This window comes from Vipera ursinii (genome assembly GCF_947247035.1).
Source record: "Vipera ursinii genome assembly, chromosome: 2".
NCBI lineage: Eukaryota > Metazoa > Chordata > Lepidosauria > Squamata > Viperidae > Vipera > Vipera ursinii.
The window spans coordinates 294,038,544-294,055,709 of NC_139513.1; the positions used below are offsets into that span (position 1 = coordinate 294,038,544).

The window sequence follows — 17,166 nt, forward strand, 5'->3', positions numbered from 1 at the left end:
CTCCTGTTTTAAAATCGATTAACAAAATGTCTTTCTCGAGATACAGTTTAATACCCTCGCCTTGCATTCTTTTCAACTACGACTTTGATTTGGGCTTCGCTTTAACGGGTCTGATTCCTAGCTATTGTCAAATAAAGCGGGGGCTCAACTGCTTCCCACTGCTGTATGAAATCAAACACCGAAACACCCAGAGATCCCGGCTTAACTCTTCCCAAATTCACTCATCTGAATCACACTGTGCCCTTGAATCCAGATCTCAGCAAACAAAACGCAAACTCTCTTCCTGTCCAGCGGCAGCTACAAAGGTCTGTAAGCCATGCTGATAGAGAAGGGAAAGGGGAATGCTCTACAACAAAGGCCACTGGACCGGTACCGGGCCACGGCACGCCAGCAACCGGTCCGCAGAAACAAGCCAAGCCCCATCCGCGGATGCAGGCAGCACACAAAACCACACACCCTGCGGTCCTTGGAAAAACCTCTCCCCACGGAACCGGTGGTCCCTGGTGCCCAGAAGGTTGGGGGCCTCTGCTCTACGAGGATACACCACGGAACGGCATTCTCCATGCCCAGGAACAGGCACCCAACTGTGTCTGAGCCCAGGGTGTGGTGCTCATCTCCGTTTCTTAGCCGAGGGAGCCAGTGCCGTCCAAGGACACCCGCGTGCTCGTGTGGCTGGCGTGACTGTACAGGGAACGTCGTTACCTTCTCACCAAAGTGGTGCCTGTTTATCTACTTGCCTTCGCATGCTTTCAAACCCCTAGGTTTGCAAGAGCTGGGCAGGTAACGGGAGTTCACTTCACTGCACGGCACTCGGGCCTCAAACCTGAGCGGTCAGCTTTCCCCTTGACAAGCTCAGCAACTTTAATCGCTGAACCGCTGCGCTCCTTTAAAACAGCTGCCGCCGGAGGGCTGCCCAGAGTTGCTCTTTGGGGAAGACGGGCAGTTTCTAAACATCAGAAAAATGCCCTAGGAATGGTCTCGTCTTCCTCCCGCTCGGGCCCTCTACCAAGTCCCGGGGGTTCGAAGATCCTGCACGGTATCTTAGCTGCTCTGACGTCGTTCCTGGGACCCATCCGAGCCCAACTCAGGAGTCCCGGCTGCAACGCTTTGGCCTTCAGCATCCACGTTCGTTCACGTTCCTCTTTCAGCCTCTGGTACTTCTCCAGCTTCTCCTTCTTCCTGATGTTGCCGTCACCTGATGCCGCTATGTCTGCCTGCAGCTTACAGCCCGCCACTATGTACCGCAGTGGTCCCTGAGGCCTCTTTGCCGTGGTCTGCATCTTGACTCCTATCTAACGTGGTCCATCTGGGCTTCCGTGGATCTGGTGCTTAGTTCCTGTGCATATATGAAATCTCTCCCCTCCATCATCAAGAAGAGGATGAGGATGCATCGAAGAGGCCTCGCTGTAACATCCTTACTATGAATGAGGTACTTATCTCCAACGTTATGTAGCTTACCCTCTTCCCTGTTCCATAAATCTGATGAAGACCAATCCGGAGGCACCTAGCTTTCTTGCCCAGGGGCGACAGTAGCGGGCTTAATGCATCGGTTGGTTTTATCATGTCCTCCAGAACTTTCCTGCTTCATCTATCAAGCAACAAGCGGGACTCATAGTAATCGTAAGAACTCCTGATCAATAAACTTTATTAAAGCCATAGGTTTAAGCCAGAGAATTATAGTAACATGTGGTGTTTCCAAGTTCAAAATCTACATTTAAAACAATAGACAAATGTTTTTGTGCCTCATTCTCGTTTCCAACTTACGTAAGAGACTATCGGTCCCCTTCTTCTAAAGTGGGGCATCCATCTTTCTGCAGCAGTCACATCTGCTGCTACCATGCTGATTTTCACTGACTGCGTGAACTGGTGCCCCCACGTGCTTCTGACCCTGCAGGCATGACAGGCCCTTTCTCCTGCACGCAGAGGGGGCTAGAGCAGTCCCCGTGTTCACAACACAACTTATTACACCCAGAGAGATACTTAAGCACCTTTCTGGAAGTTCCGCAGCCTTCAGAAAAGCATCCAATTCTGCTCCAGTTGTGCTTTACAGGATTTGAAACATTTGAATTTGAAAAAAGCAACACACTCACAAATTGCCTTTGATGCCAGCATGCAAGACTCCTCCCTACAAATTGCTCTACAAATTCCGAGTGTTGTTGTTGTGCTCTGGCAAGTAAGAGGAAAAAGCCACGCCACATATCAGTGCCGCCATCCTGCTCCATCTAACAATCTCCACCAGGCTGAGGCCGGGCCCCCATAAGCCTGGGCGGGGGGGGGGGGGGCGGGAGAGGGAGCAGGGAGAGGGGATCAGCACATGGGTGGGGAGAGAATAACCAGAGGGTGAAACTGCACCGAATGCCTGGCAGAGACACGGCCAGAGGGTCCCACGGCCACAAGCGTGGGAGTGGAATGTGGAGCATCACAGAGCCTGTATGGAATCAGGACTGTTGCCTAAACAATTTATTGCAACCCTACTGGCCACTAAACAAATAAGGGGGGGAGGGAGGGGGTCTGGGAAAGGGGAAGTGAGTGGGCAGATTTCGTGGGCCTTTCCCCTGGCTCGCAGCCCCTCCTCTTCAGTAAAGCCTTTCACCAAGGATGCCCTCGAAGGCTCTTCTTTCCTAAAATGACCGAGTTGGGCCCAACACCACAGCTTGCTAGACCCCACTGGCCGGAGGTTGCCCTGCTAAGCAAGGCGTGCCCAGGAATGCCAGAGGCGATCCTAGCAAATGCAGGCAGAGGGGCAGGGGAACAGCATCCTGAAAAGCTTGTGGCTCACCCGTAGATGTCCAGCACGCCAATGAAGGAATGCTGCTTGACCGTGGTGTGCAAGGCCTTGTTGATGTGCTGCACAATCCAGTTGAACAGCTGGGCGTAGATGTGCTTGGCCAGCGCGTTCCTGGCGTTGACGGCCTGCTGGAGGGACATGTTCTTGGTGTAGGTTTCCGAAGTGGTGACCAGCTTCCGATGGCAAAGCCAGTGCTCCATCTGGCCGTGCTCCACCCCCAGCAATCTGCAAAAATGATGCAGGTGTTCATCTTGGTTCTAGGATACAAAGAGAGACAGCCGGTTCAGCAAAGCACAAACGGAGGTCGGTGTCGCCAGAGGACAAGAAACCCACGCGACCTTCTCCGTCACCGGTGGGCTGGCCGGAAACCTTTGGTGATCTACACAAAAGTGCCTTCTTGGGCCGCTGTGGTTAGAATGCACCGCTGCAGGCTCCTTCTGCCGATCGCCAGCCATTCATTTCTGACCAGCTCAAGGTTGACTTAACTTTCCGTGCTTCTGAGGTCAGTAAAATGAGGAGCCAGATTGCTGGGGGGAATAGGCTGACTCTGTAAACTGCTTGGAGAGGGTTGCAAAGCACTGTGGAGCGGTACACAAGTCTAAGTACTGTTGCTATTCCAACAAAGGAGAATATTTGTAGCTCAGGGTTGAAATGAGGGATCCTTGGCGCTCTCTGAGTTAGACTGTTTTCCTGCAAACACTTCATTACCCAGCAGTAATGATGACGTTACCTAGTTTGCGTAATGAAATGTCTGCAAGAAAACAACCAAACTCAGAGCGCACCAAGGACTTCTCGTTTCCAGCCTCGTTAGTTTTCAGCGACGAGAGACCAACATCCACCTCATGCAACGTTGAGCTCCTTCACAAGGACATTGCTACTACAGTACTATAACCAGCCACAGGCCTACCTTAAGCCGCTAACTCATCCTAAACATAAGCTAGACATGTTTTTTCCTCTAGCTAATTACGTTCTTTGCTGGTGTGTGGCACAGAGCGCCTACTCCAAGCTGGGTCTCCGTTGTGACTTGGAAAGGAAAAGGGGCCGCGAGGCTGCCCATCCTCACGGGATCTCTGTCTCTCTCATGAGACCTCAGAAGCCAATGCAAAAAACGTGACGGGATTTAGATTATTTTGAAAACTATTAACAAATGCAGGGCGGGGGAGGATTAAAATTGCACAATGGTGCACATGCTCGAAAAAGCTGATGAACGTTGTGTACTCGGGAGAATCCTGTTTTGTAATTGGAAGGACTGGCAATCCCCATTTATTGCACGAAAATTGTGTTGGAATTACTACTGTAAGAAGTCTCCATTAGCACATAATTGTTACACCGGCAATTCTCAGCCAAAGGGAAGAGCCCCAGAGGACTGTATTATGCAAGGAATGTAGACTGTGGGAAACTTTTCTCTGCATCTCATACTTTGCTGCCGTTTTTCTGATTAAATAAGTAAGCCAGCAGATAGACCACATAGAATTATGGATGCATTTCAATAAAACAGTATCACTATCATTAAGGACAGCAAGACTTGAAAAGAAGATTTCCTTATGGACTCAGGATGTCCAAGCCTAAGAAATGAAAACAGGCCACTGTTTTTAAAAGATTGCAAAGAATGTTTTAATATTTGAATTAGAAAAAAAGAAAACGCTTCAGCTGACGATCGTGTAAACACATACAGACGGTCCTCAACTTGCAACAGTTTGTTTAGGGACCGTTCAAAGTTACAATGACACTGGGAAAGTGACTCGGGACTGTTTTTCACGCTTATGACCACGGCAGCCTCCCCACAGTCATTCGGATGATTGGCAGCCAGCTCACATTTACAATGGCCGCCCTGTCTCCCGGGGAGAAGGGATCCCCTTGGACGACCTTCTGGCAAGCAAAGAGGCCGGAGAGGCCAGATTCATTGAACCACCTTGTTACTAACTTAACAACTGCAGTGATTCACTTAACACCTGTGGCAAGAAAGGTCGTAAAATGGGGCAAAGCCCATTTAACAACTGCCTTGCTTAGCGATGGAAATTTTGGGCTCAATTGTGGCCGTAAGTTGAGGGCTAGATGTAATAGATTAACCAGCAACTGCCATCCCGTTTTATTTGGCTGGAACAGGGCGAGGGGCTGAGTGGAAGGCTAAGGATTTTGCTCCACAGGACTGAGTAAGGCCTATCAAAGTCTGGCCGCCGACTCCTTCCTCCCACGCTCTGCCTGCACAGGGAGAAATGAAACGGTATCACAGACCCTGAAGGCCGCCAGGGAACTCTCTTGACAGGGGATATAATTACGTCAAAACTTTGCATAAAATTAGATGTGCAGCGCCACAAAAGTTGCACTACCGTCTTAAAAGAAGCCCTTGACGTTTAGTAGGCTCCACTTGTCTTACACAATCAAAGCCCTGCTTCTTTTTGATGTGCGCTGCATTAATCAGAAGATTAAAGAACAAAAAAGCAGATCCAAAGAGGGTTCGTCTTTGATGTATGGAGCGCCTTATCTGCCCACTTAAAAACCTACCGTTATGCTGCAGGATTCTCCATCGCGTTCAGAACGAAAATCCACATTTCCCAGGTGTAGGATGGCAGCGAGTATTTTAAAAATGGTCATCTGGTAGGACTCCTTTACTCCTGAAAAACATGATTGAGATCCAATTTTCAAGTGCCTGAACAGCAATTGCCAGCAGTCCCGGCGAGCGTGACATACGATGAGGGATGCTGGAAGACAGAGTTTCAGCAAAATCTGGACCATCATAAATTGCCCATCCCGGGACCACAAACATCACAGTTTAGGAAAAAAGGACGCTGCCTTCTCTTTAAATTGGGGGTGGTGAACCTATACATTTTGGGTGACATACCAGCATTCACCAACTCCCAACAACAGCTGCAGGTGGTCCTTGAACCGTTCTAAGTTATAAAGGCCCTGAAAAAGTGACCTATGACTGGTTTTACAACCATTGTAGCGGCCTCGTGCATACATTATTAAAATTTGGGCGCTTGGCCACTGGCCTGTATTCACGAGAATCGCAGAGGCCTGGTGATCACAGGATCACCGTTTGTGATCTTCCCAGCTGACTTCCCACAAGCAAAGTCAATGGGTGAGGCCAGATTCGCTTAATGACCGCATGATTCACTTAACAACTACAGTGATTTGCCTAACTGTGACAAAAGAAGATCCCGCTGAACAAATCGTTCAGCAATAGAAACGTGCTTGTAAGCTGAAGTCTACCTATATTCCGGAAAGCACGCCCTTTTCTTGCACGATTTTTGGAGGCTGGGGAAGCCGTGTGAGAATTAGGTGTGCTCTTACGTAGCCCCTGGAAGTCCCACAAGAGGGCTGGGCTCTTGTGCAGCCTTCACCGCCTCCAAAAATGAATGTTACTCATATTTCATTTTTGTCATTATTGATGGTAATGATAGCACCACACATCACTGGGCCATATTTTTTTAAACAAAATAAATAAATGAAAATGCAAAGAATTATTTCTCTTGTGCTTGGGGCATGTGTGTGAGAGACACACCAGCAGAGTCAAGATAGGCATTCTGATATTTGATATGCCGAGCTCAAAAGATTCTCCATCACTGCTTTAAGTCCTTCTATTCCCATTTTAGCCCCTGAATAGTGACTGGAAACACAAGAAACCACAATGTGAATAAGCAACAAAAAGAAATTACACTCTAGCAAAGGGCCAAAAAAGTGTCTTCACAGAGCATCCAACCACAGGTGTGTGCATACACACACACACACTTTTTTAAGCACAACACAAACGGTACTAAGAAATTCTATCCTACAAGCAGCACTACCTAAGATTTACTTTCTAACCTCATGCTGCTCCGTACGGTTTCTGCCAATACTGAAGATAACTATATTAAATATTAAATATGTGCAGCTTGTCAAGCAAACCAATCATTTAATTAAACTGGTAACCTATAAAAGTCTTAGCAAAGCCCATTGGACAGTATACACAAATGTCTCCAAGGTTTACACCAGGGGTCTTCAAAATTGGCCCTTTTATCACTTGTGGACTTCAACTCCCAGAATTCCTCAGCCAGGCATGCTGGCTGAGGAATTCTGGGAGTTGAAGTCCACAAGTCATGAAAGGGTCATGTTTGAAGACCCCTGGTTTACACTAATGTTTGTCCAACTTGGCAACTTTAAGATGCATCTGGCTGGGGAATTCTGGGAATTGGAGTCCACACATGTTAAGTTGACAAGTCTGAAAAGCTACACTGTAGGGTCCTTGATGCTCTCTGAGCTTGGCGTTACCCAGTATGGTAATGAGACATCTGCAAGAAAACCACCAATCTGAAAGAGCACCAAGGACCCCACAGTTCAACAATGAGCTAGAAAGAGTTCAGTCCAGTTTAATGAAGAGAAGGATGAGGGGGGACATGATAGCAGTGTTCCAGTATCTCAGGGGCTGCCCCAAAGAAGAGGGAGTCAAGCTGTTCTCCAAAGCACCTGAAGGCAGGAGAAAAAGCAACGGATGGAAACTAGTCAAGGAGAGAAGCAACCCGGAACTAAGGAGAAACTTCCTGACAGTGAGGACAATTAACCAGTGGAACAAACTGCCTCCAGAAGCGGTGAATGCTCCAAAACTGGAAGTTTTTAAGAAGAGACTTGACAGCCATTTGTCTGAAATGGAATAGGGTTTCCTGCCTGAGTTGGACTAGATGACCTCCAAGGTCCCTTCCAACATCATCATCATCATCGTTGTTGTTGTTGTTATTATTATTATTAAATATTCTTTTCTAGCGAAACTTTGCAATATTGTGAAAAGTTCCTGAAGGGTTGCTCTAAATCTTTGCACCGGATAGCCGTATCGGCCACATGTCCTCTTAGGAAGCAGCCCAGTGCGGCATGGAGCCCTTACCCAGCAGGGTGAAAGCTTGCCTGGTCTTCTCAAAATCCACTGCGTCATCAACTCCTTCAAGGGACGTGTCTCCTCCCAAAGATGTGTAGAAAAAGTCTTTGGCATCCACTAGAAGACAAAGAAGCAAAAGCAAGTTAAGCTTGGGCTTATGTCACATTTCCCACAAAGTCTTGGGTAAGCCTGAACCCTGAGCCCACCAGGCAAGAATCTGCGCACGCAAGAAGCAGAGAAGAGAGATGCATCACACCACATCAGCTCCTCCCGGGACTCAGGTGGTCCATTTCTGGTCTTCCATCGCTGTCATTTGAGGCGGTTTTTTAAACTCCCATTGGCTCTTCAGTCAACCAAGAGGTTAAAGGATATCAATCCTGACCGTCCTTTGAAGCCGAAGCTCAAATATTTTGGCCAGCAAATGAGAAGACTCATCGGAAAAGACCGATGATGCTGGGAAAGATTGAAGGCAAAAAGGAGAAGGGCACGGCTGAGGAGGAGACGGATAGATAGTGTCACTGACGCAACGAACATGCATTTGGGCAAACTCTGGGAGACGGGGAGGCCTGGGGTGCTGTGGTCCCTGGGGTCACGAAGAGTCAGACAGAACTTAGCGACTAAACAACAAATCAGGCTTATCTCTGATTGGTGACCAGGCAGAGACTGCATTAGGAGTGATCTCATCCAGAGCTTCAGATATCTCTTGAGTTTCCGAGATCAACCAGATATGAGATGGAACCGTCAAGCATCTGTTAATTCCTTCTGGATCCATAGGACAAACTGGTGGGGCCATTTTAAAGGGCCCACTGCCCATGCAGAGGTCTAGGGCAGGGGTCTTCCAACTTGGCCCTTTTATGACTGGTGGACTTCAACTCCCAGAATTCCTCAGCCAGGCACGTGTTGGAAGACCCTTGGACTAGGGGAGTGATGGCGAACCTTTTAGAGACCAAGTGCCTAAACTGCAACCCAAACCACACTTATGTATCGTCAGGTTCAATCAATCAATTCCAACTTTGCGAGATCTTTTTTCCCCGCGAGAAGTTGAAATTGATTGATTGATTGAATCTTTTTTTTTTGCACACGGTGGTGGAGGCCTAAAGTGAAAAGGCTTTATAAAATCTAGCTGAAGGCCTAGGACTTGGGCGACGGTGCGCGTGCCTGCAGAGAGGGCTCTGCGTGCCACCTGCGGCACACGTGCCATAGGTTCGCCACCACGGGCCTAGGGCATCCATCCGCAATTTCACAAGGAAGTGCTGATTATGGCAGATGTTAATATTCTGCAACTACAGATCATCTGCTCCAAAGTGAAGACTAGGGCTAGTGTCCAACTCTCTGTGTCAGGGCACAATTACGAGCCACAAGTGTATGGATGCCATGGAGATCATAAACTCACCAGCATCTCTCTTAGAGAATGGAAACAGAACGTACTAAAAGCCTGGGGAATTTCAACACCATTCCTGGGGTCATTTCAAAATTGTTCGGTTAAACTGCAGTCTGCTTATTTTGTTTCATAAAACAAATTCTGCCGCTGTTTGTACAACTTCCTTCTTTCTCTAGACCCAGTTCTTTTTCTTGGAAATCCTAGGCTCCACAACTTTATTATTTGGAGTTTCAGGAATTATTTGAAGGTAGAGTAAAATACAACAGAGCTTTTTCATTGTGGAGGCTGAATTCTAGGCACAAAATAGCGTGCTTACCCAGTGAGAGATCCTTCAGTTCGGGAAGAGCCGCGGAGGCACAGAGCTGATAGAAAATGTGATAGTTTCGCTCATCAACTGCCTGAGAAAGAACATTAGTTTACTTGCAGAGAAGTGAGCTGCAGTTAATTAAATATCATTCAGCCTCACTTCTGCAGAGCTTATGAGACTGCAAATTAAGGAGCACTTTATTCGCCTATTGCCTTGCAGGCGGTCCTCACTTTACAACCGTTATTAGGACCTGCAACTCAGTCCCTTTCCTCTTTCTCTAGATTTATTCAGACTCAGATTTCACACACATTTCTTCAAGGTAAGAATGGATTTTTTTAAAAAAAAAGTATTGTCTACAATTAGCTTTGATCTAATTAAACTATGAGACGAGTATTAAGTAACTGGCAAACAAACTGGCCCCGTTCTGATTATGGTTATGAAAGTAATAATAATAATAATAATAATAATAATAATAATAATAATAATAATAATAATAATAATAATAACAACAATAATAATAATTTTATTTATATACCGCCCTTCTCCTGAAGGACTCAGGGCGGTGAACAGGGCAAACATATAAAAATACAAAAATACAAAAGTTAAAAAAGAATTAAACACAATGCCCAAGCTAAAACAATAAATAGATATATTAAAAACAACAATAAAATCCCCCATCAGGCCAGGCCGGCTTGTTCGAATAAGTGAGTCTTCAGATCGTGTCGGAAGGAGCGAAGGTTGGGCGCCATCCGGAGCTCGACCGGCAACCGATTCCATAAATCCGGGGCGCCCACAGAGAAGGCCCTCCCCCTGGGGGTCACCAGCCGGCATTCTCTGACCGGAGGCACCCTGAGGAGGCCCTCTCTGTGGGAACGCACGGGGCGGAGGGAAGTTGATGCCGGCAGCAGGTGATCCCTGAGGTACTCCGGGGAAAGTCCCAAAGCAGGGTCCTTAGCATTCGCGAGGGACTGACTATCTTCACTTCACAGCCCAAGAACGGAGGCTGGACCCTTTCAAATTAAGCTTTTACGGACCGTAGGCCTAATACAGACCGCAGCCCTGGGACTTTCTAGAGGTTTCCGATCCACCAACTAGCCAGAACTGATCCTGCTTAAGTTTCTGACTCAGCACGTCTCTTCTAACTAGGATCTAAATGGAGGTGTTGTGTATGTAACCTTAATCCCAAATGGACAAAGCAGGAAGGATGGAGGAATAAAAATGCAAAAGCACAATGCGCAAGCCCTGGTCCATAGTCACCGATAACAGGCACTTCTTGACTTACCAGCACAAATGAGCTCCAAAATCTTCCTTGCTGAGCAAGACAGTCGTTATGCGGGGTTTGCCCCATTTTACTACCTTTCTTTTCACAAGGCAACTTGGACTTTCTTTCCCCCCCCCCTTGAAACGTTTCCCTTCTCATCCAAGAAGCTTCTTCGGTTCTGAGTGAAGAACTGGCGCTCTCCAGAACCAAAGAAGCTTCTTGAATGAGAAGCGAAATGTTTTCAAGGAAACATCTGAAAATCTTTGGGACAACCGTGACCTGGATGATGCAGAATGTCCACAGACACTTCCTTGCCCCCACATATATAAATTGATATGAATTATAATATGTAAATAATAAATTTATAAATAAATAAATGATAAATAAGCTAACCTGGAATACAACTCTTGATTTCTCAAGCAGGTACGTCCTCATGTTGGCACCAATGATACGGTATCTTTTATCAAAGCCAATCTGAATGTATTTCCCAAAACGGCTGCTATTGTCATTCCGGATTGTTTTCGCATTACCAATTGCCTTTATGAAATTAATAAAAAACATCATATCTTTTTCAACAATATTCATTTATCTCACAGGTATACGTCATAAGTAATTGCATATAACTAAAAAAACAACGTAAAGATAAAGCCCAAGAGAATGAAAGGTGGAGATAGCAACGTTTCTTGAAGATTAAGCGCTACGCTCTTTAACAAGATCATAAAATAGCCTTATCCCCTCTACCTGTGGAACAAAAACCAGCAAGGATTGATTTTACAAGCTTGTTTTAGAGTGTTAACAAGTCGGCAGCAAAGTAATTATGATAAGATTTTGTTATATTTAATTAACACTCGGGATTCTCTAGATCAGCCTTTCTACACATATACCTACAGACGTACAATTTTAAGCAACCTTCAATTTCATAACTACACTCGTTATAACTAATGCAATAAAGTGTGCATTTACATGAATTTATTTGGAGACAGACTTAGGCTACAACAGATTGCAGTTTTCAAGCAAGACACAGAAGTTAATTTCACTCATTCTTTGTCTTCTGTGGTGTGAATCCAGCCATTGTTGTTGGCGGATCATGGTTTGTGGTGTATTATCTTACATGGACACAAAAAATTGTGTTTTATTCAAAGAATCCTGATTTACCATAATTAGTCTACAGTTTTTGCTTTTTACACTGTTTGCTTTCTAGGAGAGATCAATGCCAGTTTGCACTGACGGTTTCCATTCTGGATACAGCTTCACTGATTGGGTTGGTTTTTTTTTACTACATGTAAAGTTGGGACAAAGCCACATATTTGCTTCTTAATAGCTCAGAATTTGAGATAAACTGATTACAGTAAAGCAATTGAATTGAACTGTGCCTCCAAAGGTATTAGTGAAACTGTGCTTAGCAACTGGATTTGCTAAGTGACCAACAGCTTATATAACAACAGAACTTAGCAATATATCTCTAAAAATACTAGCCCAAACTAAAATTAATAATAACAACACACTGGCATAGAAAATAGTGTCTTATCAAGAATGCACAACTCTGGATCTTAATTTAAGCTTTAATGAAGGCACGGATTTTGGTTTTAAAAGTTGATTAAAAGCAAAAATAATAATAACACATTCATGCAAATCATCTTCTGCTCTTATTTTCTATCTTATTGGAGTTTTTGAAATATGAACAGATTGTTTTATGCAATGTCCACAAGCATAGAACAACGTGGATGGGGTAGTCATAAAACTCCTTTGACAGATATTAGAAAAGGAGGAGCAAAGCTATTAAATTCTCAACATATAAACATGCCAGTCAGTCTTTTAGTAAAGTTCCTTCATAGGAAGGGATCCCAGTAATTGCTGCACTTAAAACACAATGCACTTTTATGCAGTGGTGGGATTCAAATAGGTGAACAACCAGTTCTCTGCGCGGATGCCCTTTCCGGATGTCCGTTCTGGGCCTGGGCAACAAATAATTAGCTACCGGTTCTGCCAAAGTGGTGCGAACCGGCTGAATCCCACCACTGCTTTTATGCCACCAGCACCCTCATAGTTATTAAGTTCTCATTCAGAACACACAACCCTCCTAGTGTTATGTGGGTCAATTGGGGCCAGTGATAAGTTGCATTCACACAGCAAGCTAAGGCACAACTCGTTTTAGCATTTGTTTGGGAAAGCCTTATTGGAATGCAAAACCTAGGATCCAGTCACTATCTTTCTGCCTGTGACTAAAACCCTCAAATGCTAAAATTCAAGGAAAGAATTCAAGGTAAAGAAGAAAACTAATTGCTACATACACTGATAGTAAAGAATATTTGTTGTTTGGGGTTGAATTGTGGGGTCCTTGGTGCTCTCTGACATTAATGGTTTTCTTGCTGATGTTTCATCACCCAACTAGGTAACATCATCAGTGCTAGAATGGAGGGGGGGTTTGCCCTCTGTTTATATATGTTACCAATCAATGTGTGAAATTAGGCATTTTATAGAATGCCTAGGTCTACCCTTTTCATGACTGCCTTTTCATACTCTGCCTAAATAGTTCTTGATATTCTACATAATCCCTAGGCGCAGGGGTTAGGCAACCTTGGCCCTTTTATAACTGGTGGACTTCAACTCCCAGCATTCCTGAGCCAGCCATGCTGAGGGGAAAGGGAGAGGTTTCCAAGCTGAGCCATGCCGGCTCAGGAATTCTGGGAGTTGAAGTCCACCAGTCATAAAAGGGCCAAGGTTGCCTAACCCTTAGGTATTATGTACAGTCCCTAGGAAAAATATATAGCATATTAAATAATACAGACATTTCATACTTTGCCGAAAAAGTCACACGTTCTATATAGATTTCCTAGGCATTCTATACAATGCCAGCTTATAACACATTGCTGGAAACATACAACTGGATTGCCTTGTCAGGGTTGGTGAGACTGTTCTTGGCGGTTCCTTGATTAGTCTGCTTATTGTTATCTTGTTTGTCTAAGCTGGTAATTCCTTGATTAGGTTATTGTTTACTGCTTGATTGTTCGTCTAGTATTAATCCTGTTGTCAATCCCTGTTGTTATCTGGGTGTTGGTTGTGGGTGAGGAGGCGTTTTGGTCTTTTTGCTTCCTCTTGGGCTTTTTGATTGTCTCTTTTGAATGGCATGTAGATGTTGTTTACCTCTGTGTGCCTGTTGATGGCTGATTTGTCTGGAGCGCCAGACTTCCCGGAATTTCTCTAGTGTTTGTGAACTTGGCTGGGTCTAGGATGCTCACAGTTTCCCAGTGAAACTGTGGTTAAGTCTGTCCATGGGTGTGAAATTAGGGAACTTTCATGATAGGATAGGTACAGCACAGGACAGGACTATTGTCATTTTTTTACTGTGGGCATGCTGGCACACATTAAAAATGAAATTATGTTGCCTACTCTCAAAAGAAAGTATATATCTACCCATATATACATACAGAACACACATAGAGATATGCTACACACACACACACACACACACACACACACACACACACACACACATATAACACACACACACACAAATAGTAATCACTGTCCATTTCCACAAGGTTGATGCTGTATGGAACAAAACTGAGAGTGGAACTGGAGGTTCTGCTTCAGATCTCTCTTCCGAGAAAGGCAGAGCCCCCGGCCAAGCTGCCCCTCCCCCCCTCAGGAAAAACATGCAGGCAGACCTCAAACAGGACCTACGCTGCTACGGTAGATAAGCTGTTAAGTGAGTTTTGCCCCATTTTACAACCTTTCTAGTCACAGCTGTTAAGTGAATCTCTGCAATTGCTAAGTTAGTAACACGGTTGTTAAGCGAATCTGGCTTCCCCCGTGGACTTTGCTTGTCAGAAGGTCACAAAAGGGGATGATGATGATGATGATGATGATGATGGTAATAATAATAATAATAATAATAATAATAATAATAATAATAATAATAATAATAATAATAATAATAAAAGTTAGAAGGGACCTTGGAGGTCATCTAGTCCAACCCCCTGCTCAGGCAGGAAACCCTATCCCATTTCAGACAAAGGGCTGTCCGGTCTCTTCTTAAAAACCTCCAGTGTTGGAGCATTCACCGCTTCTGGAGGCAGGTGGTTCCACTGGCTGATTGTTCTCACTGCCAGGAAGTTTCTCCTTAGTTCTGGGACCCCTGGGATACTGTGACCGTCATATATCTGAGTCAATTGCCAAGCATCTGAGTTCTGATCACGTGACCACGGGGATGCTGTAATGGTCATAGGTCTGAAAAACCGTCACTTTTTTCAGTGCTGTTGTAACTTTGAATGGTCACCAAATGAAGTGCTGTGAGTCAAGGACTGGCTCTTTTTTGCCTATGAATTGAAGGGATGCAGAGCCCTAAATGTATATAGAAGGACAGATGCTCCTCAAATGCTGACTTTCCCAATTTCCCAAGGCTTTAAAGCTCAGCCCCTTAAATAGCAGGCCGGGGAGGGTTTGGGCAGCTTTTTCAAAGGGGGAGAAATATGTTTTCTTTCTGAGAAACCTTTCTGACGTTCCTCTTGGTCCTGCAGCTGCAGCTTACGCAGCAGAATTAAGGGCTGCCCTGTAGAGTTCATTACGGTCGGCCAAAGGTTTTACTTTTCACCTCAAAAATTAAACCCTGGTCCAGAAATAAAATGAAATTCAATTAAGATGCTCATCACCGAACATTAGCGTCGTGTTGGCCTCGCCGGCTCACACCACCGTTTAATTTTAATTGATTGGCTGCACTGCTGCCTTTGCACATCTGTGACCTGATTTTGGAAATTGCGTGCGTCAGCCCAGCCAAAGGACAGGGAGAGCAAGCGACCTAAAAGGCGGGCCCGAGAGACAAAACACGGAAGGAGACTATTTGTAGCTCGGGGTTGACACGAGGGCTCCTTGGTGCTCTCTGAGCTGGCTTGTTTTCTTGCAGACGTTTCATGACCCAACTAGGTAGCCTCATCAGGGCTTGTCACAAGCTCAGAGAACACCAAGGAACCCACACAGAAAACATTTGCACAGAGGGCTGAAAACTCTCACAAATCTGCTAAGACGTCTGAAAAATACCCAGTGGTAATTGCAATGTATTGGCCTTTTGTATATGTTGTGTTTGCTCATGTTGCACTGCTTGCTAATTGCTTGCATTCAATTGCTAAGCGCTAGTTCAGTATGTTGTAACAGTTGCTAGCCGGTCCAGAGTGGTTGTCTCCAGCCGGCTAAGTAGGTCTTTGGCCAGGAAATCTCTGCTTCAAACCTATTGGGCGCCACCTATCGGCCAACCGTATAAATAGCTGCGCAGCAGCTCCTATGTTGCTTCTGTTATGTTTGACCTTCAATAAAGCCTGTTGCTGTTTTGAACCTTCCGTCTCGCTCAATGCCTGCAAAGAACCGGCTACACAACAGTAATATTGACTAACATTCCATTAGAACAGGGGACTTCAAACTTGGCCCTTTTATGACTGGTGGACTTCAACTCCCAGAATTCCTCATCCAGGCAGAGCATCCAACCACAGGTGTGTGCATACACACTCACACACTTTTTTAAGCACAACACAAATGGTACTAAGAAATTCTATTCTACAAGCAGCACTACCTAAGATTTACTTTCTAACCTCATGCTGCTCCGTACAGTTTCTGCCAATACTGAAGATAACTATATTAAATATTAAATATGTGCAGCTTATCAAGCAAACCAATCATTTAATTAAACTGGTAACCTATAAAAGTCTTAGCAAAGCCCATTGGACAATACACAAATGTCTCCAAGGTTTACACCAGGGGTCTTCAAACTTGGCCCTTTTATGACTTGTGGACTTCAACTCCCAGAATTCCTCAGCTAGGCACTCCCAAGGAATTCTGGGAGTTGAAGTCCACAAGTCATAAAAGGGCCAAGTTTGAAGACCCCTGCATTAGAAGCTACAAAATACTGTATGCTCATTGTGAGATACACCTCCACATGTTTGAGCCACAGTACCAAAATGTGCTCTTTGCATTGTCTGATCAATGTCCTCTTATATTACAAACCCCGGCCTCACTGATCCTCGGTCCCTCTGGAACTGGAGCTCTGCATAAGCAGTGCATGCAGTCTGAACACCTTTCAAAAGGCTAGAGACCAGGAGGCTGTGAGTTCCAGTCCTGCCTCAGGCATGAAAACGAACTGGGTGACTTTGAGCCAGTCTCTCTCTCTTAGCCCAACCCACCTCACGGCGGTAGTTGTGGTGGGGATGACAGGAGGAGGGGCTGAATATGCTGAATATGTCAGCTGCCTTGACTTATTTGCAAAATAGTAAAGAGGGGGATACACACACACATACATCCATACATCCATAAATGCTTTAGAACATGGGTGTCCAAATTGTGGGAGGTTGACTTGCACTGGGGGAAAGGTAGCCTAAATATTAGATACTGAAGCTCAGATGCTTTGTGCACCTAACGAGAAGGGAGGATTCACTGGAAAAGAATCTGATGATGTTGGGAAAGTGTGAAGGCAAAAAGGAGAAGCAGGTGGCAGAGAAGGAGATGGTCAAGTAGAGTATAGGGCTGTGGTGGCGAACCTACGGCACGGCTGCCACAGGTGGCACGCAGAGCCCTCTCTGTGGGCACGTGCGCC

At 45.4% G+C, this 17,166-nt stretch overlaps 1 protein-coding gene across 3 annotated transcripts in view; it reads right to left on the bottom strand.

The window, feature by feature from the left end:
• Positions 1-17,166, bottom strand: part of MYO5B (myosin VB) — a 161,438-nt gene that overhangs the window by 108,308 nt on the left and 35,964 nt on the right. For all 3 annotated transcript variants that reach the window (XM_083355614.1, XM_083355615.1, XM_083355613.1), the window contains exons 3-7: positions 10,980-11,123; positions 9,335-9,416; positions 7,647-7,754; positions 5,294-5,403; positions 2,780-3,045 (exon numbers count right to left, since the gene is read on the bottom strand). In XM_083355614.1, the coding sequence (XP_083211740.1) occupies positions 2,780-3,045; positions 5,294-5,403; positions 7,647-7,754; positions 9,335-9,416; positions 10,980-11,123 (710 nt within the window). The remainder of the gene's footprint in view (positions 1-2,779; positions 3,046-5,293; positions 5,404-7,646; positions 7,755-9,334; positions 9,417-10,979; positions 11,124-17,166) is intronic.